A 27,616-nucleotide genomic window follows, 5' to 3' on the forward strand; every position below is an offset into this window, starting at 1 on the left:
GTAGCTTACACTGAGTGCCTGGAAAAGCGCCTACTGGTGTACAGACGACCATGCTGGCGAGATCCGAGCTACGCGAGCATTTCGCTGAGCCGCCATCTTGTTTGGACAGCAAAGTAGCCTGCATCGTTTTTGTCTCCGATGCTGTCTTCTCAAAGCTGTCTATTTTGCCGGCTACGTGAGAATTGGAATGGGACTTAAGATGGCCGCTGTCCACTTAGCTGTCTATTTAGCTGTCTACGGCGAGTATTGGAACCCACCCAGTTTGTGAATACCGCAACCAGCCCCTCAGCCACCGAACGACTCGTAAAATTGCGACCCCACCTAGCGTCCACTCAAGACATTAAAACAAATAAATTGTTGAAGTCATCGCGCTCTTCAATCTCAGGCTTTGAAAAACAATACTCTTTAATAATGATGTTCACCTACAATAGTTCAATATTTCTTCATGCGTTAAAAACATTTCTGAATTCTCTGAGCTCGCCTATTGGCTGTTTGCTCCTTCTCGTCCTCTCGTGACGTTTCGTTCCGTTCTGTCACAGAACGCGCAAGAAATAGACCCCTAAGAGATTCTTCTTTTTTTTAACTGCTGGGGCATGCCACGCATGCTTAATTTCCCTTACTGACTGAGTGTTCCTTAACGTATGTGTCTTACATGCATCACAGAATATTTGCAATTTTTTCACTCGTGGCAGGACCCACCATGCTATAACTTAGCGGGTATGGTGTCGCGCTGCTAAGCTTGACGAAGCGGGTTCGATTCCCGGCCAAGACGGCCTCGTTTCGGTGGGGTCGAAATGCCAGAACGCTCGTGTACTCTGATTTAGGTGCACGTTAAAGAGCCCCAGGTGATCGAAATTAATCTCCACTACGGCGCGCCTCAATCATATCGTTCTCTCCGTCACGGAACACCCCAGCAACCAACTATGCGCCTAACCCGCATCACTCAATATTTGCAATACTTTTGTGCTTGGCAGGATCCACGGTCATTGTGCACTTTGTGGCTAGTGCATCTGCACTGGCGTACACGATTCCGATCATTACTTCAGTACGAGTGCGCAACAAACCCACACGGACAGCAGAGAAGAAGACACACCCACTCTGGAATCAATAGTCAACTTCGCGCCAAAAACACGACTACAAGGGAACACGAAGAAACACATAGACAGGACGGGCGCCCTGCTGTCCATGTATTCTTGTTCCGCAGTCCTACTGTAGTAATGGACCACCAACTTTCTCAAAATGCTGCTCTCATTAAATTCCGATCATCGTACGCTTCCTGGAGCAACTTCAGAAACTGGAGATGCGATAGCTGTTGACACTCGTGCCAAAATAAAAAATAAAAGCTGAAGACGTTCGTCAGACAAGCAGCTTCTCCTTCCTTAAAGCTGGGGTCTGATCTAGATGGAATATTGGCATTACGCCTCGCTTTATAATCACCCCCCCCCCCGCGCCCCCTCCAAATAAAACACTTCGAAGCCATGAACTTCGTGATCTAAAGTTTGCTAAGGGGAACTCCGGGGATTTTTCGATATCCACCGATTTCAATTAAACTTTCAACATATTGCCACCTGGATGATGACCCCGACACCTGACCCCGACAAGACCACCGCCGTTGCCTCTTTTCCTGTTCCCCGTGACAAGAAAGCAGTACGTCGCTTCCTCGGCCTCTGCGCCTACTATCGCCGCTTCATCGCAAATTTTTCTAAGATTGCCGAACCTCTGACTCGCCTCACACGTGAAGATGTACCATTCACCTGGAATGAAGAACAGGACACGGCTTTCATCAATCTACGGGAGCGTTTGCAGGCACCACCAGTCCTTGCTCACTTCGACGAGGATGCTGCCACAGAAGTTCATACCGACGCGAGCAATATAGGTCTTGGCGCCGTTCTTGTCCAACACCAAGAAGGCATTGAGCGAGTAATAGCTTACGCCAGCCGTACCCTCTCTCGCGCCGAGACGAACTATTCTACCTCAGAGAAGGAGTGCCTCGCAGTAGTATGGGCAACCATGAAATTCAGGCCTTACCTGTACGGTCGTCACTTCAAGGTGGTGACCGACCATCATTCATTGTGCTGGTTAGCCAATTTACGAGACCCGTCTGGGCGGTTGGCACGATGGAGCCTTCGTTTGCAAGAGTTTGACCTTACCATCGTCTATAAATCAGGCCGCAAGCACGAAGATGCTGATTCGTTGTCCCGTGCACCTACTGAAGTTTGTGATCCCGACACTGAGGACGACAGCGGCTTCATCGGAGTTCTCACTGCAACTGACTTGATCGCACGACAACACGAGGACGCCGAGATTCGCGCAATCATCGACAATCTAGAAGGACGCAACACTCCCGTACCACGACACCATTCTCGCAATCTCGTGTCATTCTGTCTGCGCAGCGGTGTCTTGTACAAGAAAAAAAAAACGCCAGGTCTGCGCTAAAACCGCAGCACAGTCACAGCGAAAGCTGGAAGAGCGGCGTTTCTAGAGCCCGTTAAGCTCTCTTGGGGCTACAATACAAGTACACTAGAAAGGTACCCACTACGCCATAAATCACAATTTTTGTGAAGTTTGAAAGCACCTACTTAGCCATTATTCGTCATTCTGCGGAGAAGCGAGGCACCAGCTACACGTCTGTAAGGCATTATGTGCACTTTGTTCACGCGACGACTGATGACGATGAAGAATTATGGCTCAGCCCTTTGTAATGCGTTGGAATCTTTAAACGGCCCACCAGTTATGTAATTTGCATTGGGTGCCGCCCGCTCGCTATTTCCCTCTCCCGTCATGCTGTATAACATACGTTGACGTGGGAAAGAGACGGGGGGGGGGGGGGGGGAGCGAAGAACTTTACTGAGACCCCGAGGAAATGGATCATACGTTTATGGGCTTCCTTGGCAACCAATACAAGTGCCCTTGCGAGGAACCCACTACGCTATAAATCATTGTAATTTTACTGAGACCCAGACGAAGTGTATCATGCGCTTATGGGCTTCCTTGGCAACCAATCCATGTGCACTTGCGAGGAACCCACTACGCTATAAATAATTGTAATTTTTGAGAAGTAGGCCAGCAGGCACTCTGCCATTTTTTGTCATTCTACGGAGAGCGTTGGTACCTGCTAAACCTATGTAAGGCATTATGCGCACTTTGTTGATGCTGTGCCTGATGATGAAGAATTATGGCAGGGTCCTTTGTAATGGGTTGGAAGCATTCAACAACCTGCTCGTTGCGCAATTCGCATTGTGTGACGCCTTGTTACAGAATTCGCGTTGTGCTACGCTTGGTGCTTATTTTACTCATCTACCACGCTATATTGCATATGCTAATGTGGTTCCTTCCCGACATGAAGCCTGTATAGGACCTTTTAGCAAAGCAGTTTCAAGCACCGGCATGGCTCAGAGGTTGAATACTGGGCTCCCACGCAGAGGACCCAGGTTCGAACCTCGTTCCATCCTGGAATTTTTTTCTTATTTAGTTTTTTTTTCTTATTTCGAGCGATACTGGTTACGGACACCGGCGGCGGCGGCGGCGGACAACTACGGCGCCAAAAACGGCCGGTGAAATGATCTCATAACAGCTTTCGCTGTATAACTTGAACGGCAACGGGAAAGCCTACCTGTTAGTCGTCCCTTCTGACATGCGAGACGACATTCTTCTTGCCTGCCATGACGAGCCCACATCCGGCCACTTAGGTTCTTCACGAACCCTCGCCAGAGTTAAACAGGCGTACTACTGGCCCAAACTTGCTGCATACGTGAAGCGCTACGTAAAAGGCTGCCGTGAGTGCCGACGCCGCAAATCTCCGCCACTGAAGCCTGCAGGCCTGCTGCAACCCATCACACCACCTAGGGCGCCGTTCGATCGAATAGGAATGGATTTACTGGGGTCATTTCCGCTGTCATCTGCCGGTAACAAGTGGATCGTCGTGGCGACAGATTACCTAACGAGATACGCCGAGACAAGGGCCCTACAACGAGCTACGGCTTCCGATGTTGCCCAGTTTTTCATCGACCAGATCGTTCTTCGGCATGGCGCCCCGTCGTGCGTGATCACTGATAGAGGAACAGCTTTCACGGTCCAGCTTATTGATGACGTTTTCAAACTCAGCCACACGAACCACCGCAAGACGACGGCGTATCATCCGCAGACTAACAGCTTGACGGAACGACTGAACAAAACCATCGCCGACATGTTATCCATGTATGTGGACGTTCAGCACAAGACGTGGGATCAGGTCCTGCCGTACGTAACATTTGCGTACAACACTGCCATCCAGGAAACAACACGATTCACGCCGTTCCGTCTCGTCTACGGGCGTGAGGTACAAACCATGCTGGACGCTATGCTGCCACACGACTACGACGCTTCGCTTACACCTGAAGCTGACCAGCTTACTCAATACGCCGAAGAAGCTCGCCAGTTGGCACGACTCCACATCACGCAACAGCAAACTGCAGATGCCCGCCGCTACAATCTTCGCCATCGACACGTCGAATACCACCCAGGAGATCAAGTTTGGGTATGGACTCCGGTTCGCCGCCAAGGGTTGTCCGAAAAGCTCCTGAGTCGCTACTTTGGACCGTACAAAGTGATGCGTCGCATGAGTGATGTGAATTATGAGGTTGTCCCAGATGGAACCATGTCACCCCAACGTCGAAAGCACTACCCAGAGATTGTTCACGTTCTACGACTCAAGCCGTACTTCACCCGTTAGTGCGACTGTGCCTCGGCCTTCTCATTCTTTTTTTACGAAGTGCCCACACTGTGCCCGTTTGGTCTTTTCTGCTTATGCATGTCCGCTTGCACGAGCCTCGGGGCGATGCTTTCTTTTTTTTTCAGTGGGGGAATAATGCCACCTGGATGATGAACTGCGGCGAGCACGAGCCCGCATCGAGCAAAAGCAAACGAAGAAGTCGTTTGGGACAGCGCGCGCTCTCGCTCAGTCTTTGTTGGTTTTGGCGCGGCCATATTATTAGACCTGCGTCAGTCTTTCTGCCAGCGTGGTATTTCTTGCCCGGGGACCTCCTTTTCGCACGTGACAATATGTTCTCTTCGGTACCCTGATGATATGTGGCAAACTATACAACCGTAAGTCATTTAGTTTCTTAGAAAACGAATTTTAAAATTGGTAGCCAATTCCGGAGTCACGCCTGTTAACGCGGGCCACCCTGTGTATGTGACGTAATGTGCCTACTCTTTTCCGACCCGGCCTCGCCCAGCAGACGGTTGCAGCGCGCGCTTTCTTCTACGAGGCGGCGACGACGCGAGCAAAGTTCGGCTTTGTTAGCTGCATAGCGTCTTAGCCGTCATTGACATCGGGTCTTACAGTAAGCACGCACAATGTTGAGCAACGAGGATATCGATGCGGGGCGCGTGAGCTACTTCACGAGCCGGTGGGTAGAAATCAAAAGGCGATGCCCCCGCGCTCATATAGTAGCTGCAATCATCGCTGTACTCGTCACTGGTAAGAGACGGGCTGGCACAGCTTGATTCCGCGTCGGATGACATCGCCAGCTTGCTTTTCGCCTGACAGAAGAAGCGCGTGTGCTATGTTTACACCCTGGCCAGCCGTGGCATCGAGTAGCGCCCTTCATGACGTCATCGCATACCCAGCACGGAACAGCTGAGCTCCCTGTTTCGGTTTCGACTCATCGTATATTGCATATTTAAAATTATTGACTAGTCTCTCAGCAAAATGAACCACCCTTGCTGTTACATGGCTGTTAATACTATTTGAAGACGGCATTATCTCAATATGGTCGAAAATGCACCGGAGTTCCCCTTTAAGAAGCAAAAGATAACAATTGCTACTCACGAATTTTGTCAGTTTAGCGAGCGGGAAAGCCATCCCTGCTCGCTTCAGGATGCCGGGAGATGCACCAGGCATCGGGACATTCTCCTGGGCCTTGCTTTCCTTGCGGGGGCTGACGAGCTGCTGAGTACAATGCAAGTTACCGGTCGCGCTAATGGTGGTGACGTGTATGCCTTGTTGCTATACAACACCACTAAGGTTGTATTGATTTTGTGAAATATGAATCTTCACGAACTAGCTGAAACCGAGATCCCGCTCCCGCTAAGGGTGCTCGTGTCAACAGCTCTCCCAGCTGCAACCGTGACCTCTCACCGATAGAGCCTAGCGCAGCAGCTGAATTGATCAATTGAGCGCTCTTACGATATGTTCTATTGCTACACTACAACGCTTGGCGTGCCTGCTGTAAATGGGTAAATGGCTTTCCCAGCTTCATCGGTTCACACGTAACTGCCAGGTTCAGCGTCATTTTAGACCTTAATCATTTCATACTCTTCATTCACTCCACAAATGTTTACAAACTTGCGCTCACATTGACACAAAAATATATCCTGGAGGAAAGCTTGGCTAGCCATTCTTCTGATTGAGGAGTCCCCACAAATCGCGCTTGCTTACAGCGAGTTTCTGCATACAAGTTCTTCAAGTAGGCGCAATGTGGAACAGAAAAACATGTTATAGGAGGGACCAAAGATGACATTGTAACTACAAGTGATGAGTCCACAAAGACAGGTCCATTGAAACACACCAACACATGCAGTATTTCAGGCGTTACACATCTGTTAAAAAATAAATAAATACGTGTTTCATAGCAGAATAAAAATGAGAATTTTACCTGAAACTAAAACGCAATACAAGTAATAGCAATCTGAAGAAGCAGTGGTCTCAATTAAAATCGGATGCTTTACTGTTGCGTGATAGAAAGCGTCTTCTAACTTTGCAACGTAGCTGCGATGCAATCTGTTTTTGTAGATGTAAAGTATGTGACTCAATATGACCGGGAACACGATGGGCATGGTTGAAGGAGCCCCATGTCTACGCTGTAGCACCGGCAAACGTGAAATTCGTTTTGGAAATACCAGTAGTTGAAACAATGTTTACGTCACTGATTGTTTTCTATGTCGCTGCCACCGTGCAGCGTTGGCGCTACTTTGACCACGGTCAGCATGTTGCAACTCATAATGGGCGCGGCTGAGCGTAAGTGTGGCACACGTAGCAAAAGGAACAACGGAGACTTGAAACTTTCGTAACGTCATTACAAAAATGCCTTCATGTAACCAAAGCTGAAACTACTCCATGCAAACAGTTGCAATTAAAGAATTATGGCATCGTAACGACTCTCAGAGCATAGATTGGTAGCACCCGATGACGTAGTTCCGTGTCCCGCTATCGCTTCCGCCACATGCAGTGAGTGGAACAACGGCTTCGATATTTGTATAATTTTATCCAGACGGTGCTCTCCAGAGGGTGCTGTCCGGGCACCGTCTATTTTCGGAGAATGCAGTCGGGTACAACATAGGAAGACCGGAAAGGCCCCGCCCAGACGACAGAAGCACGGCAGCCGATCGCCTCCGTGACTAAAGAAATAGTCCTGCTCATGCACTTCGGATCCAGATCATGACAGATCCGGCGTGTTTTCGGAGTGTCCGAAAATAGTGTGGATCATGACGTCAGTCTGGAGTGCTCGCCCATTTGTTCAGGCTTGTGTTCATCCTCCTTTGAGGAGGAAATGCCCTCGGACTTCTAAAGTATCCGATGATAGAGGGCTCAGGCTTGCATGTACCGAAAATAATTTAAAACTCCGAGACGTTGCAGAACTCTCTCTAAACGAAGTGCTTTAGTATACGTGGTATCGATTCCCAGCCCGCCGCTACGGTTCCCTTTTCTCACCAAAAGTCAGATCTTAGTTCTATGCATTTGCTGACTGCACGTACTTCAAGCGAATCCTAGGAAGCCGGAAGCACGTCACAGACGACACGTTTTAGACATCATGAAGACGAAAAGAAATTGCTTTTCCCCAAATTTGCCCAAACCTGCGCCAAGCGGCCAGCAGCTCCCAACTCGTGATCCGTGATTGTTCTGCCCATAGTCGCTGTCGTCGCCCGCTGCAGTGCCCGCCCTTTGCTCGGTTCCACATGCTCCGATTTGCCAGAGGACACGAGGCCAGTGAGTGCCGTAGTGACGCCCTCGTCACGACCCTTGGTGGTCGCAGGCGGCTCGGCGTGGACCTGAGAGACGCCGCTGAACGTTGCGGCGTTGACCGCAGTGGATGCACTGCTCCCCGTAGCAGCGGGCACCGCCTGCGTCGCCGTTCCGCCTTCGGAAGTCTGTTGCAGGATGCGCTGTTCTACGTGACCGTCCGGTTTCGGTGCCGCTGCCTGCACCCACGCATGCCGTCGGTGCAGCTTTGGTAAGGGGGCGACAGAGACGTCACAAAATATGACACGAGATTACACGGTCACACCAGTCAAGCTTGTCAACTATAAAACATGTTGCACAGGGTCTTCCATCTTGCACCGAAATATTTAAAGGTGTACTGACATGGATGTCGGCAGGGGTGTGAAAAGGAAACACTTGCCCCTCACCAAACCGCACCAGCTTCCCCCCCCCCCCCCGACTCCTTCCATCCGCCTCGTGCAACATGGGTTTTAATGGTAGAATTAGCGCAAATACCACGACGAGAGAAGAAGGGAGACGAACAAGTGCTAATTCGCGCTAATTCTACCATTAGAATGAACCAACTCGCCCAACAAGTCACTTTAATGGGTTTTAAGTAGCGCTCGTCCGTGTTTTAAGTAGCGCTATTTTTCGTCAAGGAATGGCTTCTTACCTCAGCTATGGCGCCGGATGTAGCTGGCGTCACGGTTGCTGAAATGGCGCTGCCCCGAAACGGGAGTCCACCGCTGTCAGAGCCTGGAGGCGGCTCCTCTTCCGGAGAGACCCCTGGCGCAGACGGCGGCGTCTGCTGGGCGTTCGTCACCGCTCTCGGCCACGCAGGCTGCGCGGGGCTGCGGACCACGGGCGACTGCGCCTCGGACGAGGGACTGGCCACACAACTCATGGGCGCGTGGCCCGAAGGCGAGGCGAGCGGCCCCGAAGTGGCGCCACCGTCCGCCGATTTCTTGTGATGACGGCGACGTCGGTCGCGGTTCTTGCCGTCATCCTTGGACATCTTGCCCTGCGGAGAGATGCGACACCGTATATTCGGTATTGCTGGGGGGAGTAAACGTGGTGCGCCGTGCTTCCATAAGGGATCACTGCGCAGCATCGCTGAGGAATAAGGAAGGAAAGTAAGAGAACAGCGGAACAGAGAGGACATTTTCTCGCGATATGAGTAGCCACAAAACCGCGTGCCAGGCCGCAGCGCCTGTACATCAGTTAGAAGAACCGGTGGGAGCACGGCAGCACTGGGTTGCGAACTAGTGCCTGCCGCATTGGACGCGGCCGCTTTGACCACTTGACCGCCACCGTGGTTGACTGGGGGACCACATTGTCTTCACAGACCTATTTCCCTCTCGCGCGCGCGCATTCTCTTAGGCCCGAGAGGCTGCGTTAACTCATGCGGGTTGCTTCTGGTTGCACAAACTCTGGCCGACGGCTGGTGGTAACGAGAGTGGTCATAATGTTTAACTGCTGCCGTTATCTTTTGGAAACTGGTACACCGTTGGTGCACATTTGGTAGCCGTGCTCGCAAGGCCGTCATCGGCGCTCTTGAACAAAATGTTTTACTTAGAAACATGTTATGCGCGCTGCCAGAAAAGCCCTCATCACCATCATCTCTAAGTTCACGCATGTCTCGTACAGAAAGATTATTGCAGATAAATAATGAGTACTAATAAATGTTTCGGTTTTACGTCCAAAAACCACGATATAGTTGAGGGAAGCCGTATAGTGGAGGGCTCCGGAAATTTCGACGACCTGGGTTTTTTTTTTTTTTAGCGTGCACCTACATCTAAGTACACGAGCCTTCAGCGTTTCGCCTTCATCAAAATGCGGCCGCTGCGGCCAGGATTCGATTCCGCGACCTTCGGGTCAGCAGTCGAGCGTCATAAGCACTGACCACCGCGGCGGGCTGAAAAATAAAGCAAACAATTTAGATCGTAAATGCAAGCCGGGGCCACGTTGACTAGAAATATACAGGGAAATAGCCGTTTTCCCTTCTGTGGTGCTTGCTCATTGTTTATACGACTGCTCACTACACTAGTACTGTCCTACTGCGTCTCTTTGGTTTTTAGAAACGTCAGTGCCGTAACCACCTATTTGCAGGCAATTGTGAGAGCTGCGATTTCTTCGAGTTGCTCTGCGGAAAAGTTGCGCAGTTTCACAGCCCCGGGTCGGGGTTGCGTCTCCCAAGTATAGGATGCCACGCAACATTGATGCTCGTGTGCGCCTGTAGGAATAGCGAGGGCAGGGTTCATCATTATGCAGGGGGGGGGGGGGGGGGGGTTTGAATTGTGTTTATTCACAACAACAAGGTTGCGAGGATGACCAGGCAAAAAAGCTGCATTGCGCAGCTTGAGGGGAACCTGGCCACCTCATACACTGGGTGGCTTCACAGCGGTCAAACACACGATGGACTAACTAAAACAGAGAAACAGTAAACATACACGGTCGGAATAAATAAACAAGGTTATTATGGAAACATATGAAAACAAGGGGAAGAAATTAGGCGAAGTGCTAAAGACATAGAAAAAGACAAACAAATGAACCCATGGCAGCACAAGCAATCACATAAATACATCGCGTAGCCTTTTTAACGACAGAGTTGATACACTGAGACCATTCTCTTTGTATAATTGATTTAGAACAGTAGGTAAACAAAACTGCAGCATTTGGTCACCGTATTCAGTTCTGTTTTTGTTAACGATCCAAGGTTCTAAATGACGAAATTTATGAAAAGAATTATGTTGCTGTAAGGAGGTTGAACAAGTTTCCCCGCAGCTCCCCCCCTCCCGACCCTAATAGACGAGTCCGGCAGGAAACCAGCTTCGCAATGGGTGCAAAATTAAAATGAAGGAATGGCGTGCTCCTCCCATTGGCTGACCTTTGGTCACCGGCTTTACGGGAATAAATGTGGGAGCGAAACCGTTATTGGAATGCAATATAAGGGGTATTCAACCGTCATTATTGTCAAAACCAAGTACGGCGTGCCATAATCTTGCACATTAAAGATCACCCCCCCCCCCCTTTTGTGCCCGCGCTTACGCCTGGGGAGCTATATTGAATCCGTTCTGTGACAGAACGGAAGCAAACGTCACGAGAGGACGAGAGGGAGTAAACAGCCAGTAGGCAAGCTGAGGGAATTCAGAAATGTTTTCAACGCATGAAGAAATATAGAACTGGTACAGCTGAGCATCAATATTGGCGGGCATTGTGTTTTGAAGCTTGAAATTGAAGAGCGCGATGAATTTGTGTTAATGTCTTGAGTGGGTGCTAGTAGGTGTCTCAATTTGACAAGGCGTTCGGTGGTGTGGGGCTATGCTGCCATTTCTCAAACTAACAGGGCGGGATAGCAGTAGGCCAGACAAAAAGCAGGCTAATTCGATTCTCCGGCCCCAGCGCTTGTGTTTCGATCCAATCCAAGTCGTCCGGAGACAGTTCTATATCGGTGTCCTCGTCCGTTCTGTGCCCGTTCGCTCTTATGCGCTCTTTATGCGCAAACGTCTGGAATAAAGGATGTTTACTTCACATTGCTTTCTTTTTTTTTTTTTTTCAAATGTCTGAAATGAACACAAGCTTTGCGCAAGGTGATCCTTCCTGTACGCTACCTTGGAACCGAAATAAGCTAACAATATTGCGGTGGTACGGCCGTCTCCACTCCATCTTGTTTCTCTTATACGCCTTCTTACTATGCTCTGTCCATAACAAAGTACTAGTCGAGGCTAACAAATTGTTGAATAAAGACGTGCGCATATGTCTGTAAACCACTGGCGACCTTCAATAAAAGGCTCGTAGTAATGAGCGAAGCGGTAACTGGACGTATTTCAGGTGACTGCGCGAGTAATGTACTTTTTTCGCTACTCTTAATTTTCGCGTGCATGATGCTATTGCCCGCTTTTTGCGCGTTTTTACGCGCGCACTACAGTTACCGCATTACCGTTTCCGAGCTCTATCAGCGGAATTTGGTCGCGCTGATGCCGCTTGACACATGAGTTTTTGCGATCTCGTGTCGCTCCAGCACTAAGACAACGCTTAAAGATGCGTAAGCTCCATGCCGCACCGCATTATTGAAGTTAAGTAGGCTTCAAATGTCCGGTGTGGAAACTCAAAGCAAGAAACTATACAGCGCGTTGCAGACGCCCCTCGGTTTCCGCGCGTTTCCCGAGCGCACAAAGCCCACGGGTCCTAGAGTTACTGTATATGCTACCTTTAGGTAACAAATTGTTCCTGTATATGCTACCTTTAGGTAGCATATACAGGAACTCTAACGGGTCCGGCGCACTGCAGTTCACTGCAAAAGGCCCACGCGGGAGCCGGCGCTTTGGATGCTCTGCCATCGGTCACTCTACTTTCGGTCTCCCCCACGCTCGTTTGCTTCTCTTGGAATCCGGTCCCTTACACTCGATCAGCGGTTGTCTTGCGTACGCGCAAAATGTCTTGCCCATGTTCATTTAGTCTTCTTGATTTAGAAGAAGATGCCCTTGACACCCGTTTGTTCCCTGACCCACTCTGCTCTCTTCTTGTCTCTTAAGGTTTTCCTTTCCATTGTTCGATGCGTCGTCCTCAGTTTAAGCTGAACCCTCTTTGTAAGCCTCCAGGTTTCTGCTCCGTAGGTAAGTACCGGTAAGAAGCAGCTGTTATATACCTTCCTCTTGTGGGATAGTGGTAGATTACCATTCATCATTTGAGAATGCTTGCCGAATGTGCTCCACTCCATTCATATTCCTCTATATTAACTTCAGTCTGGTGGTTCCGCTCCGCGATCACTGCATGTCCTAAGTAGACTTCCAGTGCCCCGCTACTTATCGCAGAGCGCTGTTCTCTGAGAGCGTGACATCGTTGCTGGCCTAATTGCATACCTTTTAATGCTGTCGATTCCAAGGTTTGCTGAGCAGCAACGCGACCTTGCCTTACTGGAACGGGATCCCTGCTTCTTCTACACTCGCGCCACGTGCTTGCACCAGCTGCTCGTGATGCTTTTCTTTATGACGACGGTGATGAATACTGCATTCGCACGTACTTGCAACTAATTTAACGTGAAAAACATCCTCCAGCGGCCGTCTCAGCCACACTACGCCAGCTGGACAACCGCCCTCTCACAGAGAATAAAATTCTAGGGCCCTGGCCTACCCGGTCGTGAACACCAGCTGCTCTGATGGCGTTGTTGCGGTTTATTCTAGCAACCGGACTAGATGACTAACTGTGAGTGTTGGTAGAAATGTTGCTGCGTCGTACTTGGACGGTGCTACGGTCACGACTTTGTTCTGTTTTTTTTTTTTGCTTTTTTTTCGCCTGCTGTCGTCACAAACTCTTCCACTTCTCTTCCATTCTGTCACATCCCCTTTCCCCTTCCCAAGTGCAGGGTAGCAAACCGGAGGCTTCCTCTGGCTAACGTCCCCGTCTTTCTCTCTCTTTCTCTTTCTTTTGTATCGGCAGCAGCATGAGAGCAAATGCCTGCATTGCTGATAATGTGCATGTTCCTTCCCATCAAAATCGAGGAAGTACTTGTTATATAATTTCATACCTCAACCAGCAAAAGTAACATTGCTCTTTGGTACGTGTTAGCTTCTTAGTGAATCGTCAGGAACGTTAATCTACGTGCAGTTATTGTTCTTGGGAGGACTGCATTGTTGCCATACAATGTCACTAAGCGTTTCCTTTGCATCGTTTTCTTTTTTAAATTTGTTCTTTCTACGTCTACTTTTCATGTCGATATTGCGTGCCCATTCAGTATCGTCAAAAAGCCACGGAGGTTTTATTTTTATTTTTTGAATGCTGTGATGTGTGGTGCGCGTTCGAAGTGTGCGCCTTTCAAAAGTGCGCAACATGAAAAGAACAGCGCGCGAAAACGATGGCCACATGAAAGACGACGACGACCTCGAAATAACGTCCAGTACGAGAGTGCGCGGCACAAAGTTTCGACGGACAAGTGGCCCAATAGGAATTCACCACGGAGATTCCAGGGGCCAATAGTGGGGCACCACGAAACTTGAGCATCGCCAATCAGGACGGGACAAGTGGACGCGAGACCGAGGAAAAGCCTGGGTCGAAGAAGAGCCGGGGAGTTCGAAGGGAACCAGACAAGCGGAAGGTTGGAACCGGACCGGGCGCTGAAGACAGGCCGTCGGGTTTCGGACCCGAGCCTCCAGGACTTCAACCGGCCGTGGCCTCCTGCCGTCGCGTTCCCGAGCGAGGGCACCACAGCCATGGTACCCGAACTCCACCCCAAGGCCTGCGGACTCCAGTGCCGGCAGGCAACGTAGCAGCAGCAGTTGGGCTACGGGCCCGAGCTGTGCATCGAGTTGCCTGGCCAGGCTGCCCTGGCATCTCAGTGCGTCGGGCCGCAGCCACCGCGTCCCCTTCGTCGACACCAGCCAGCCCGCGTCAACTCCATCCGTCAAGCCTCGGCGATTTGGTGAGACCGAACTTGTACTATTGCCCGCTCCGCTGTTCAGCCGCGTCAGAACTAGACTCTGTAGATAAGGTCTTTGAACTCGCATTTCTTTTGTTGTTAAGAGTGCTTTAACGTGTGCAGTGATCTTTTTATTAGGTGTTTACCTATGTATAGTTATTTTTCCTTCAGTGTAATTAAACGTTTTGTGTGTTGTTTGTTAAACCAACGGCTTTGTCCTCAATAAAGCTCTCCTAAGTTCGGTCTTAGAGAGCTGTCGTAAACAGAAAAAGAACCTGCATCACAAATTTGTCACGAGGCTGTTAAATAACCAATATGCTCTCGTGTAGGTTCGTGTGAATGTAAGCCGATGTCAAAACCGACATCGAGAAAGGGAACACGAGACCGTTTGCGCACAGGAAAAAAAAACAACTGATATTTTAATAAACTAGATAAAAGAAAGAAATAGGAGAAAAAAATAAACAAAGCATGCAAATGAGAGGAGAAATTAACTGAACTAAACAAACAATCGCGACATGCTAAGTGTGCACAAGTTCAGCGTATGCGAGACGAAAAGCGACTGTCACCGTTCAGTAGCGGCACTCGTGGAGACGGCAAGGGTTGACGAGGCGAGACGCAGTCAATGTAGACCTGAAGTCCAGGCGTCGCTCGGTCGAAGGTGGCGTCGGGAGAACCAAGGTAGGCGCCCTTTCAGCGTTCCTCCAACGTTGGGACGTGGAACCGGAGACGGGATGAGCCTGGCCAGCGCCAGACGATGAGAAGCCTGGCCAACGCCAGACGACGAGCAGCCTGGCCAACGCCAGACTATGGTTGATGCTCGAGTACACGGCCAGGTGGGAGCCCGCAGCGGCCTTGCCTCAGGAACTCAGCCGCCACTCCCGCGCCCTGGTCGCCTGCTTGCCTCCGTCGCGTCCCGGCCACGTCTGCCCCGTTCTTCCATCGGGCTTCTTCCAAATCAGCGTGGGGGTCTCTCATTGGTTGGAAATTCACGCGCCTCGTCTGCCCATCGTCTTCTTCGCCGAATACACCGCGAAAGCGCGCGTCCACACACTCGGTCGTCGTCGCCGTCTTTCTTGCGCCGGTGCACTCGCGCACTTTTCAAATGACACACTAGTTGCACTCGCGCACTTCACCCAAAACACGCACTTCACTTATCACAACATGCCCCTTTTTCGAAAAGTTTTAGGGGCGAAGCTCCTTAAGGCGGCACCCGTTCGTCCCTCGTAGTCGTCGTGATCGTAGTAGTGAGTAATAAGTCTTACGCTTTGACCTCCAAGGTGGTGCCGGTGGGAGATTTCTCCTGTGCGTTGTTGAACAATAAAAAATTCGCAGCGTGCGCGTTAACTAAAAGCCGAATTCTTCTGTCTCTCATTCCCCATTAGCAGCCATTGGCATGTTCCAGTAGGAAACGTTAGTAGAAGTAGAAGTGTAAGTGTTAGCTAAAAGCCGACTTCTTCTGTCTCTCATTCCCATTAGCAGCCATTGTTTACCTCCAAGGTAGTGCCTGGTGAGATTTCTCCTGTGCGTGATTAAACAATAAAAATTTTGTTCAAAACGCCGTTGATTGATGAAATAAACCAACGAAAGACGCCAGATGTTTTGTAAAAGCAGAACGAAAGAACGCCAGATGTTTTTCTTAAAGTGTAGTAGTAGTAGTTGTATTTAGCCACCTCGCCCGATCGTCAACGGGCGAGGTGGACCGGCAACGGCGCGAGGACCCTGCCGTACGAGAGTTAAATCACACTAAAAGACATACTTTGCGGGCGATACACTCTAGTGAGCTTTCAACTTTTCGTCTTAATGTACATGATAAAGAAATTATTTCTACGAAAAACGCAAGGCACACCTTGAGCAATATGTTTGGTTTTGGGACGCTAAATGGAACCATGAGGCGATGCGAAGCCGGAGCACTTGCACGATCGCGTTCCGTTGGCTTTCGTTGGGCATGCTACCGACCTCGCGTCGTGGAACGCGCGTCCTGTCTTCCCTCTAGCCTTGCCTTTAATTCGCACAGGGCGAGCGGGGAATGCGGTCGCTCTTGGCGCTCTTTCGCTCGGGAGCGGACTTCTTCCTTGCATTTCACCGATCACAAGTGATAATGAAGGGACCACGTAAACCAACAGTACAATAAAAGTTTGATGTTTAATATATACACGATGTTTCACACTATATTATGTACTGGGCGCATTTCACGGAAGAGTTTCACGGTTTACAGATGATTCCCTCCGTAGCTTCGCCCCACTCATCATCATTTTTCCAACAGAAAAAAACTGCAGGATGCGTGTTTCACCACACAGGATACGTTCTTTGAGTTCGCACGAAAACATGCACACTTGTATCGCTGTGAAAAGTCTTAATGAGCACATATATACACGGAAAAAATCCACATGTGGTAACCAATATCCAGCTGGTCCGTTGAAAAGCTTTGCCTGCGATCTCTAGCAACACCTGAATTCCTATTTATGGCTGTAACCTGCTCATGAAGTCGGCACCTGCATTTTCAGAGCCTTTGATATGTTGAATATGAAAAGTGTACTCTTGTAGTACTACACTCCACCTTAGCACCCTACTGTTGAGGTGTTTTGCCTTCGCTAAGTATTGCAGCGGTTGATGATCTGTCTGCACTACAAACTGTACTCCGTACAAAAAAACATGAACTTTTTCTACCGCCCACACTAGCGCTAAGCATTCTCGTTCGATAGTGGAGTAATTCCGCTCACGAGGCAACAGCTGGCGGCTGGCATACGATACTGGGTGTAACACCCCATCGTGTTCTTGCATGAGGACTGCACCGATACATGTGTCTGATGCGTCTGTACGGAGCACGAACACACGTTTTGGGTCTGGTGCCTTCACGACCGGCCCAGATGCAAGGGCTTGCTTCAGCGTCTGAAATGCTTCTTCTGTTTCAGGAGTCCAATGAATGTTGTTTTTCTCCATTTTTCTGGTTAGCCGAGTTAAAGGCTGCGCCTTCTCCGCATAGCGAGGTATTAAATCTCAGTAATACCCAGCTAGTCCCAGAAAAGATGGGAGCTGCTTTTTGGTGTCAGGTAGAGGTGCACTGGCTATCTTCAAAACCGTAGTTTCTACAGGTTGAATATTCCCGCCTCCTAAATGATGTCCCAAGAAGACTATAGACTCCACAGCAATTTCGCACTTCTGAGGCTTGATGGTTAAGCCAGACTCCCGGACTTTCTGCAACAAACGTTGCAAAGTGTCTACGTGTTCTTCCCAGGTGTTCGTGGTTATGAGAACGTCATCAATGTAGTGGACTACATTTTCAAGGCCCTGTAGGTGTGTTCTCATTAAACGCGTAAACACCGCAGACGCTGTCTTTATGCCAAACGGCATGTATATAAACTGGAAATGACCTGATTGCGTGGAGAATGCCGTTATTGGCCTCGAGTTCCGGTCAAGTGGGACTTGCCGATATCCCTTTGTGAGATCAAACTTCGAGAAGTATCTCTTTGTGCCCACCTCTGTAAACATTATGTCGGTTCTAGGTATGGGTTCAGCGTCGGAAACCAGGATCTCGTTGATGCGACGGAAGTCGACGCATGTGCGATAAGTGTTATCTGGCTTCTTAATAAGTACCAAGGGCGAATTGTAGGGCGAATGGGATCGCTCAATCACACCCAGTTTTAACATGTCCTGAACTTCTTGCTCTACCACTTCCTTCATGGCCAACGGCAAAGGATATTGCGGTGTGTTGATCGGTTCAGAAGTCGTCAATTGAAGTCGGCATTCTAACAGATTCGTCTTTCCCGGTATTTCAGAGAATACATCTTTGTAGGTGGTTAGAATCTTCTGAAGTTCTGTACGTTTGTCTTCCTCTAAACCACTGCCGATCGGAACCGCTTCTACGCCCACAGTCGGCTTAACTGTGCAAGCTGGTAGAGGGGTATCTGTCTCCTCCTCTTTCATGACCACAAAGGATGCTAATTGGGGAATTGGGTCTGGTTGCCGGTCTTCATAGCGTTTTAACATATTAATATGGAAAAGTTTGGCGTCATGCCCCAAGTCCAGCCAATAGTCGTAGTCACCTTTTCTCCCAATGACCGGAAACGGCCCTTTCCACTGCATCAACAACTTATTCGCCGTTGTAGGGAGCAAAATAAGAGCTCTGTCTCCAACCTTCAGCTGACGACTCTTGCTCTTCCGATCATAGTGATATTTTTTAATCCTTTTCGCTCGCCTCAGGTTCTCATGGGCCAATTTTAGCGTCCTCTCCAGACGATCCCGGAGATCGAGGACATATCCATAGGTCGTTTTCATCTCCTCTTCGATCTTTTCTCCCGTCCACAGCTCCTTTAGCAAGTTGTTTGGTCCTCGGACGTACCTCCCATAAATGAGTTCGAAAGGAGAAAACCCCATGCTGGCCTGAGGAACTTCTCGATATGCAAATAGAAGTGGCGCGAGCAATCGATCCCATGACTTTGGATCCTCTTGGCATAGCTTGCGCAGCATTTGTTTCAAGGTCCCATTAAATCGTTCTACCAACCCATTGCACATGGGATGATAGGGCGTCGAGCTCAGATGTTTGATTGCCAACAGATCGTTTACTTCTCTCATCAGGTCCGACGTGAAACACGAGGCCTGATCGCACAAGATTTCGCGGGGAAACATTTCCACCAACCCGTCTGTCACAGTTGCGGAGTCAATCGCCGGCAAAGCAACGGCGTCGGGATAGCGCGTAGCGAAATCGACCATGGTCAGTATGTATCTATTACCCCTATTGGAGACCGGCTTTAAGGGTCCAATAATGTCCACGGCCACGCGCTCAAAAGGAGTGTCAATCAGGGGCATTTTCCCAAGAGGTGCCTTTCCTACTTTGTTCTTTGGATACATTCTTTGGCACGTGTCACAGGAACGCACGTATCTTTTAATTTCTTCCTGGACTCCTGGCCAATAGAATGAACCCAACACCCGATCGGTCGTTCTGGTTACCCCTTGATGCCCGGCCATCAAACTCTCATGGGCCATCTTCAACACTTGACTTCGCAGCTTGAGAGGAACTACCACCTGCTGTATCAATTTTCCAGAGGATAGTCGGTAATTGCGATACAACAAGGACTTCTCTATGACAAAGGAATACTGGGTTGATCCTCTACCATAAAAAACTTGCCCGACTTTGTTCTTGCAGGCCTCCAGGGTCTTGTCTTCTGCATGGGCCATCTCGAGTTCTCTCTTGTTCATCTTCAAACTGCTGACGTTGACCGCAGCTGAATCCGGCCGGACCCTTGTGCTCTTCATACTACCAAGTGATGACTTTACCCGATGGTCTTCTTTCTTCTTATACAAGGTCTCGGCTACGCCGTTCGGATTGAAGTTCCCTTCATCCAGTTTTTCTTTCCATTTCTTGTCAGGGTTATCAGCAGCACGAGACCCTGGCACATTACCAACGATGATGTCATATAGCGGGGAGGCCATGCATTTCACCATACACGTGCCCGAAAAATATGGCGAAAAAATCTCCACCTTCGCCTCGGGTACCGTGATCCGGCTCCCGTCTGCTAAGAATAAAGCCGTCGTGGTTCCTGTCAGTGCTTCATCTGGCACCAAAGAACGCCGTACCACCATTGTATTGCTTCCTGTATCCCGTAGGACGGAAGCAGCTTGACCGAATATAATGCCTTGCAGCACCGGCATCGGGTGTTTTCCTGACTTTGGCTGCGTATTTACCGCACTGGCCATATTCTCTTCCTGCTTGGCCGCAGGCATATCAATAACTACTTCTGCCTTTTCCTCTGGCGACAAGATACAAGAAGTCTTCTTCGTGACGTTCTGCTTTCGGGTACATAGATTAATATCATGCCCCGTTTTGCGACAGTAGTCACAGTACGGTTGTCTCGTCCGAGCACGACAATCTGCTGCTCTGTGACCTGTTTTATCACAGACAAAACATCGGGTGAGAGACTTCCCAGCTGTACTTCCGCATTTTCCTGCGGAGCCGTTCTCCGTTTTGTCTAGAAAAACCAACAGATTTGACTGTCGTTGGGCCTCTAAAAAATTGTCTGCAGCCTCGGCCATTTCATCTAGTTTACGACAATTTTTCTCCCGTAGGAAAAGCGCCACGCGGTTATGGCACTGATTGATAAACTGTTCAGCCACTATGAGATCTCGAACAGACGAATACTCTTTTGCTGTCTTGGACATCTCCACCCATCTGTCGAAAAAACTTGCCAACCTCGTTGCATACTGCTTGCCGGTTTCTCCATCTTGAGGTTTGCTATGCCGGAACTTCTCCCGGTAGCCCTCTGCCGTGAAACGAAAACGTTGCAGTAATGCTAATTTGGCTTTCTCGTAGTCAAGTGCGTCTTCTGGAGACAAGCGACCAAATACTTTGAGAGCTTCTCCGCTCAGACAAAGGCTCAGGGCCGTGGCCCACTTATCCTTAGGCCATTCCTGACCGGTGGCCACATTCTCGAATCTCTTCAGATAAGCATCAAGGTCATCCCGGTTTTCGTTAAATCCGGGTATGAAATTGTGCGGGTTAACGTTACACGGTTCTCGCACCTGTCGACCATGGTCCGATGCCGCGGATCCCCTGGCCCCTTCCACCTGAGCAAGTTGAAGACGCAGTTGAATCGTCTTCTGGCATTCGGCCTCAAGTTTCCGTTCCAACTCCGCCTGTTCCATCCTCTCCTTTCTTTCCTCTCGCTCAGCGGCCCCATCTTCGCGAGCTCGTGCCTCACGCTCATCAAGCCATGCCTTCAACTCATCGCCCTCAAGCCCCATGCGTATCGCTAACGCCGTTAGATCTGACGTGCTCATTTCCCTTCCTTTTGCAAAACACTAAATTGCATAAACGGTCTCGTCCTGTCGTAGCGGACGCCAATTGTCACGAGGCTATTCAACCAATATGCTCTCGTGTAGGTTCGTGTGAATGTAAGCCGATGTCAAAACCGACATCGAGAAAGGGAACACGAGACCGTTTGCGCACAGGAAAAAAAAACAACTGAATATATTTTAATAAACTAGATAAAAGAAAGAAATAGGAGAAAAAATAAACAAAGCATGCAGATGAGAGGAGAAATTAACTGAACTAACCAAACAATCGCGACATGCTAAGTGTGCACAAGTTCAGCGTATGCGAGACGAAAAGCGACTGTCACCGTTCAGTAGCGGCACTCGTGGAGACGGCAAGGGTTGACGAGGCGAGACGCAGTCAATGTAGACCTGAAGTCCAGGCGTCGCTCGGTCGAAGGTGGCGTCGGGAGAACCAAGGTAGGCGCCCTTTCAGCGTTCCTCCAACGTTGGGACGTGGAACCGGAGACGGGATGAGCCTGGCCAGCGCCAGACGATGAGAAGCCTGGCCAACGCCAGACGACGAGCAGCCTGGCCAACGCCAGACTATGGTTGATGCTCGAGTACACGGCCAGGTGGGAGCCCGCAGCGGCCTTGCCTCAGGAACTCAGCCGCCACCCCCACGCCCTGGTCGCCTGCTTGCCTCCGTCGCGTCCCGGCCACGTCTGCCCCGTTCTTCCATCGGGCTTCTTCCAAATCAGCGTGGGGGTCTCTCATTGGTTGGAAATGATGATGATGATGATGATGATGACCTCTTCCTAGTGGCGCTTACCCACAAAGGGGGATGGGCCAAGAACCGGGCGGCAGGATTTTGAGGTAAATACTTGAGGCTAAAGATAAACGTTGTAATTTTTTACTGAAATAGATAAAAAAAAAACAGAGCTAATACTTGAAAATTCTGCAGAGCACACAGTCAGTCTATCAGGTGTGAAGTTTGACGGATGTAACACCGGTTGGAATTAGTACTGAAAATAAGCCAATATAACCTAGCATGGTAATCTTTTGGTTTCCTGTATGTAAGCAAACACTGCAGAGTGGACCTCCCTGTGGCTATAACCTAATGTAATGCCACCAAATGATAAAATTTGCGGAACATTGATTTGTAATCCTAACTTTTGAAGGGGAGCGACGAGGCATCTTTTTCGCTGATTAGAATACCGGTGACAGAATAAAAAGAAATGCTCTATTGTCTCTATTTCACCGCAAAACTGACATAACGGAGACGCGCTGAGTCCAGCTTTGTGTAAATAATAATTCAACTTCGGAATTCTGCAGCGTAGTGTGGTGAAAGTAACTTCTACTTGCCGTGATACACACCACTGCTTATTCCAGCCAAATCTTAGATGTGCGAAGTCGCTGAATTGATCCCATGAAATTCACGCGCCTCGTCTGCCCATCGTCTTCTTCGCCGAATACACCGCGAAAGCGCGCGTCCACACACTCGGTCGTCGTCGTCGTCTTTCTTGCGCCGGTGCACTCGCGCACTTTTCAAATGACACACTAGTTGCACTCGCGCACTTCACCCAAAACACGCACTTCACTTATCACAAATGCTTGCCACAATTAACGCAATAAGTATCTCATCTTTTGTTTTCGAGCGACATTGACTTCATACGTAAGGTAGGACAGTAGTGACTTGTTGCCAGCATCATCATCATCATTGTGTTCGTCTGAATCTCGAGCAATTATCAAGAAATATTCTGCCCTTTGGAGCGTCTTCACTCGGCTACAGCTACAGGAACGAACATATATATATATATATATATATATATATATATATATATATATATATATATATATATATATATATATGTTCGGTCCCTGCCGGTGACGGTGACAAGTTGTCTTTTCGTCCACTTTAATTTCTTCACACTTATATCGTAATTAGTACAAATAACGTATCCCATAATTTCCTTGTCTTGATTACCTGTTAGTTCTCATATTCACATTGTGTTTAACAAAGAAAAACGAGCCCTTTAAATTCCTCTTCCTTCGTTCTATATAAACTGAACATTGTTTTATTTTTGTTTACAGCCTAAGCGACCATTTATTCCTTATCCTTCGTTCAAACTCGAAAATTTTCTCTTGTATTAACCGCCGCTTTCATGGCGAATCCCCCGTAGTGGGTATAAGCCAAGAAACATTCAAATTAGTTACGAGATATCAATCAGTAATAGCAACTCTATCGAAATGCAGTTCGGCGACATTTTTCAAAAAAAAAAAAAAACGCGAAACTAATGTCGTACCGCCTTGTAAGCTCTATTTTAAGTGATTACCTGGTGCATTTGCCAATAAAGACATTCATTGCGACTGATGATTCGCGAAGTGAAGAAAAAAATGTGGAATTGGGATTTTCTCTCGTACTCGTAATTCCCGTCAATCTGCACATCGCAAGGGCGATTTCTGCGATATTTGGCTGCTGCACGAGAAGTGTAAATCAATAATAAAACAAAAGGCCAGAATCGGGGGACGTACTGTTTGCCAAACGTGATTACAAACCCGTGCGACCGCACGAAAGAGCTGTCCGAGAAGCGGAGCACATGGCTTACTACGCGCGTAAACAGGAAGGACCTCAGACGTTGCACAACGTTTGTGTGTGCGGGTGTCACTTCATAACAGGCAAGTTATGCTTCCGGATCTCCTCACCTTTTCGCCGAGTGTATCCCCCAGCGTGGGTGTGTGCCAAAGTTAGAGGATCTACTCTACTCTACTCTCGTACTCTAGGTTGGTCGTTTTCTCTTCGCCGTCCAGATTTTGCGCCTATCTTTGTAGTAGAATTTTTAACGGTGATTCGAGCTCTCGTCAAATTAACAGCATCAGCAAGTTTCGCAGTGTTTCTACACTACAATGCACTATTTTGACGGGTGCTGCAAAGGCTAATGTGGACCTAACAATCTGGCGGCCTCGAAATTCGGGAGATTCGTGATGCAGGAGCGAGTGGTGGTGGCGAAAAAAGAAAACTAGCGTACGATTTTGTTTACTGCTCTCTCAGAGCCGCAGAAACGTCATACTTAGCTCTGAATGATTGCCAGTATTTTTTAGACGTCATCGATCATACTAGTACTCGTAATTATACGGGGCGTGTAGACGAGAGTAATTAAAGAACAAAACATGATGTGTCCCGTGACAGCTAGTACTAATAGCCCCTCCTAAATCTTAGTACGACTTTCCAGAAGGCACCGCTGTACTGCGGCGAAAGTGGCTTAAAAAGCGTTCAGCACGCGATACAAGGCCAAGATATTGTGGAACCGCTGTATTTTTTTTTATTTTCTTTCGTGGTGGGATTAGGGTTAGGGTCTGCGCGTCTGAGTTGGATTGGATGATGATGCCCTAACTGCCGGGAACCAATGCCAACGCGGCCTCCATTTCTTACAAAACTTAGCGCAAGTGAGAAAATTTTTAGGGTGGTTGGGCATTTTGACGCAGCGTGGCGCAATTTCAGCAAATTTCACGGTTTTGGCGCATCTTGGCTCAAAAATAGGGAATTGTGTTTAGAAAAAGTTTATTTCATCACAGGACGCTACGAACACTTGGTAACAGTGTCTATACAACAATGACATTAACGTACACAAATAACTAAGCACAATATACATGAAAAGTTTTAACAGAAATGTCAAAGTCCACAGGGTGTCACTAACACATGCTACTAAGGACTGACATACACACACTTATCACAATATACACAATGTACATGGCGAAGTATATACACAATATACATGACATAGTGAACATGCCAGCAAATATGTAAAGCAGATGTTATGGTACATGTGATTTACATAAATGTACAGCTTTAACATGGAATGTGTATATGCAAGAACCCACAGGCCTACGGGGACATGGACACACCGAAATAATCAATACTAACAGACTATGTGCATTAATAAATCACTCTCTGATGACCTGACTACAAGAACCAGGCCAGATGAAAAACTAGCCGTACACGTCCATTAACTACCGACAGGAAGTGGCATTGGCGCAATAGACGAGAAAACCTGGGCCAGAGGTGCTGCAGGGCCTTTCTTAAAGGCTCCCCCTTTTTCGGAAATCTCGTTATGCGGTCGCGCACGGCACTCCGCCGGCGGTTTGTTTACATTGCGGCCGCTTGCGTCCTGTCTCGCTGCACGCCCGCGCGTGCTTTCTCTCTATCCCGCTCTCGTTTCCTGCCCGCGCTACGCGTGCGCTCGCCAAGGCGCCCGTGCGCCTTGGCGAGCGCACGCTCGCGCTGTGCTGAGCAACAGTGTGCGTGCACGCGGTGCTCATGTGAGCGTGCTTGCGCGCTAACCTCGCGCTGTGCTTGCTCTAGCGTTATACTGAACTGCGAGTCGTGGTCTCCCGGGGCCAGTGGAGATGGTGTAGAGCACGTTTGTCAAGAGACTGGCCAAGAAAGCCACCCTTCTGGCGACGGTAATGCACAGATGGTCGAGAAAATGAAACGTTGAAAATAAATTAGTGCACCATGCTTTTAGAATGGTGAAAAGAAATGGCACCATGATCCCGTAGAACATTTATGACAAAACTTCTGAAAATTCTGGATGACAATAATTGCAAAAAAAAAAACCTCGGATTAGTCACCCTGCTTCAAAACGTGTGTGAATATGAGAGAGGCGTTTATAAATGACAACTGGCGCGGACTAATTCATGCCAACCCAAGCTTGGCATGAAAACTACCCGAAAACGGGCGTGTTCCCCCGAAAACGGATTTTACGCTGGGCTTCTTGGTGAACGATTTTTGGGGTCAACTGCACAAGGGCAGAGGATGAAACACACGACGAGAACAAGGACAAGGGAACGAAGACGATAGGACAAGCGCTTCGTTTCTTTGTTGTGCTTGTTGTCGTCGCGCTGTTTTATTCTCTGCTCTAATTATGAACTAACCAGCCCTCATCAAGCTGTTACCAATGCACAAAGGCGAAACAAGACAGGTACGTTCGCGTTTGTTAGCTTCACTGTAGAGGTGTGCACGGGCTCCGGGTAGCCCGAAAGCCCGAAAGCCCGAGCCCGACCCGGCCCGCGGGCCGGGCTCGGGCGGGCCGACGGATTTTCACCTCGGGCCCGGGCCGGGCTCCGGCTACTTGGAGTTTTATCGGGCCGGGCTCGGGCCCGGCGCGAAGCCCGACTCAAGCCCGAAATATTGAGAATGAGCGGGAATTGTTCTCCAGCACGCATACAGCGCCATTTCCGCGACCGCCCTTTACCGCTTTTCCTTTCCATTCGCTACTTTGAACAAAAAGGGAAGGAGGTAAAGCACTGCCTCTGTTGCACTCCGACAGAGAAGTAACACTACCTGAGCTCGTGGCGGCGCCACGCGACTGTTCGCGTTAGATTTAAGGCCAAATCCCATATGAGTGAAAATGCGCGCGACCAGCGACCCCACGTAGATCGCCTTCGTGCAAGCTGACGCTTGCATGGGCATATGCCCCATACACGTGACGGCTTTGGCGAGCGAACTCCATTGTAGCTGGCATGAGGCCATCTACTTGTATAGCAAAAGTGCCGCGCTGTCGCAGGTATGCAACGCAAATAAAATATTTGTTGCATGTTGGTACGTAAAACGTTTACCGTTGTCTCGCAGTATCTTTTATATGCACGTGCATAATTATTACGTTATTTGTTGGTGTACAGCTGATGTGCTTAGTACGTCGCTGATGTACATCCGGTTCGGGTGTTTTGTGACTTCCGGGTGATGAGCGACGGTTTCCAGATGTGAAAAAACCTAGCGATCGCGCGATTTCAACCACGCGATACATCGCGCGAACGGCCCGTTTCGTCGCTTGTCGCTGTTGCGTGCATTTTGGCGCATATGGGGTTTGGTCTTTACTCGTAACTACCCTACGCGAACTCTGGTAACACGCAAGAAGAGTGGATGTGGCTCGCCGGTTGTCTTGCGTTCCGTTTTTCCTCCGCCAGCCAAGCCCGATAAAAAGGACAATAAACAAAATTTCCTTCATTCTGTGAAAAAATCGCTCGATGCAGAAATACATTACCGGCTCGTTCAAATGTCGTTCAAAAAGCCGGGCCGGGCTCGGGATTGTGTTTTCGTACGTCGGGCCGGGCCGGGCAGGCTCGCAGCCCTTTGCCGTCGGGCTCGGGAGGGCCTTCGACAAAGTCAGCGGGCCCGGGCCGGGCTCGGGCTCGGAAATACGGCCCGTGCACAGCTCTACTTCACTGTTCCGTTCTTGCACATAAGTTCTCCCCAAATTTGAGGCGGGCTGTTTTCCTGGTCCTGCGGTTTCCGAAAATAGAACAGTGCGAAGAAAAAAAGTACCATTGCTGTTTATTTCTTTCCAATGTCAGGTCAACATAAAGCCGCATTGCTAAGATTTGTGGAAACGAAGATGCGTACCCAGTACACACACACGCACACGCGCGCGCACACTCACTCACTCACTCACTCACTCACTCACTCACTCACTCACTCACTCACTCACTCACTC

At 49.2% G+C, this 27,616-nt stretch overlaps 1 protein-coding gene across 1 annotated transcript; it reads right to left on the reverse strand.

Annotated features, from left to right (window-relative positions):
• Nucleotides 1-1,788: 1,788 nt before the first annotated feature.
• Nucleotides 1,789-21,113, reverse strand: LOC119375418 (uncharacterized). The gene is made up of 4 exons (XM_037645596.2): nt 20,892-21,113; nt 8,634-8,981; nt 7,837-8,181; nt 1,789-1,890 (listed from the first exon to the last, which is right to left on the reverse strand). The coding sequence occupies exons 1-4, from the start codon at nt 21,111-21,113 to the stop codon at nt 1,789-1,791; spliced, it is 1,017 nt and encodes a 338-aa protein (XP_037501524.2).
• Between the last annotated feature and the right edge of the window lie 6,503 nt (nt 21,114-27,616).

The sequence above is a fragment of the Rhipicephalus sanguineus genome, chromosome 11 (assembly GCF_013339695.2).
Source record: "Rhipicephalus sanguineus isolate Rsan-2018 chromosome 11, BIME_Rsan_1.4, whole genome shotgun sequence".
Lineage (NCBI taxonomy): Eukaryota > Metazoa > Arthropoda > Arachnida > Ixodida > Ixodidae > Rhipicephalus > Rhipicephalus sanguineus.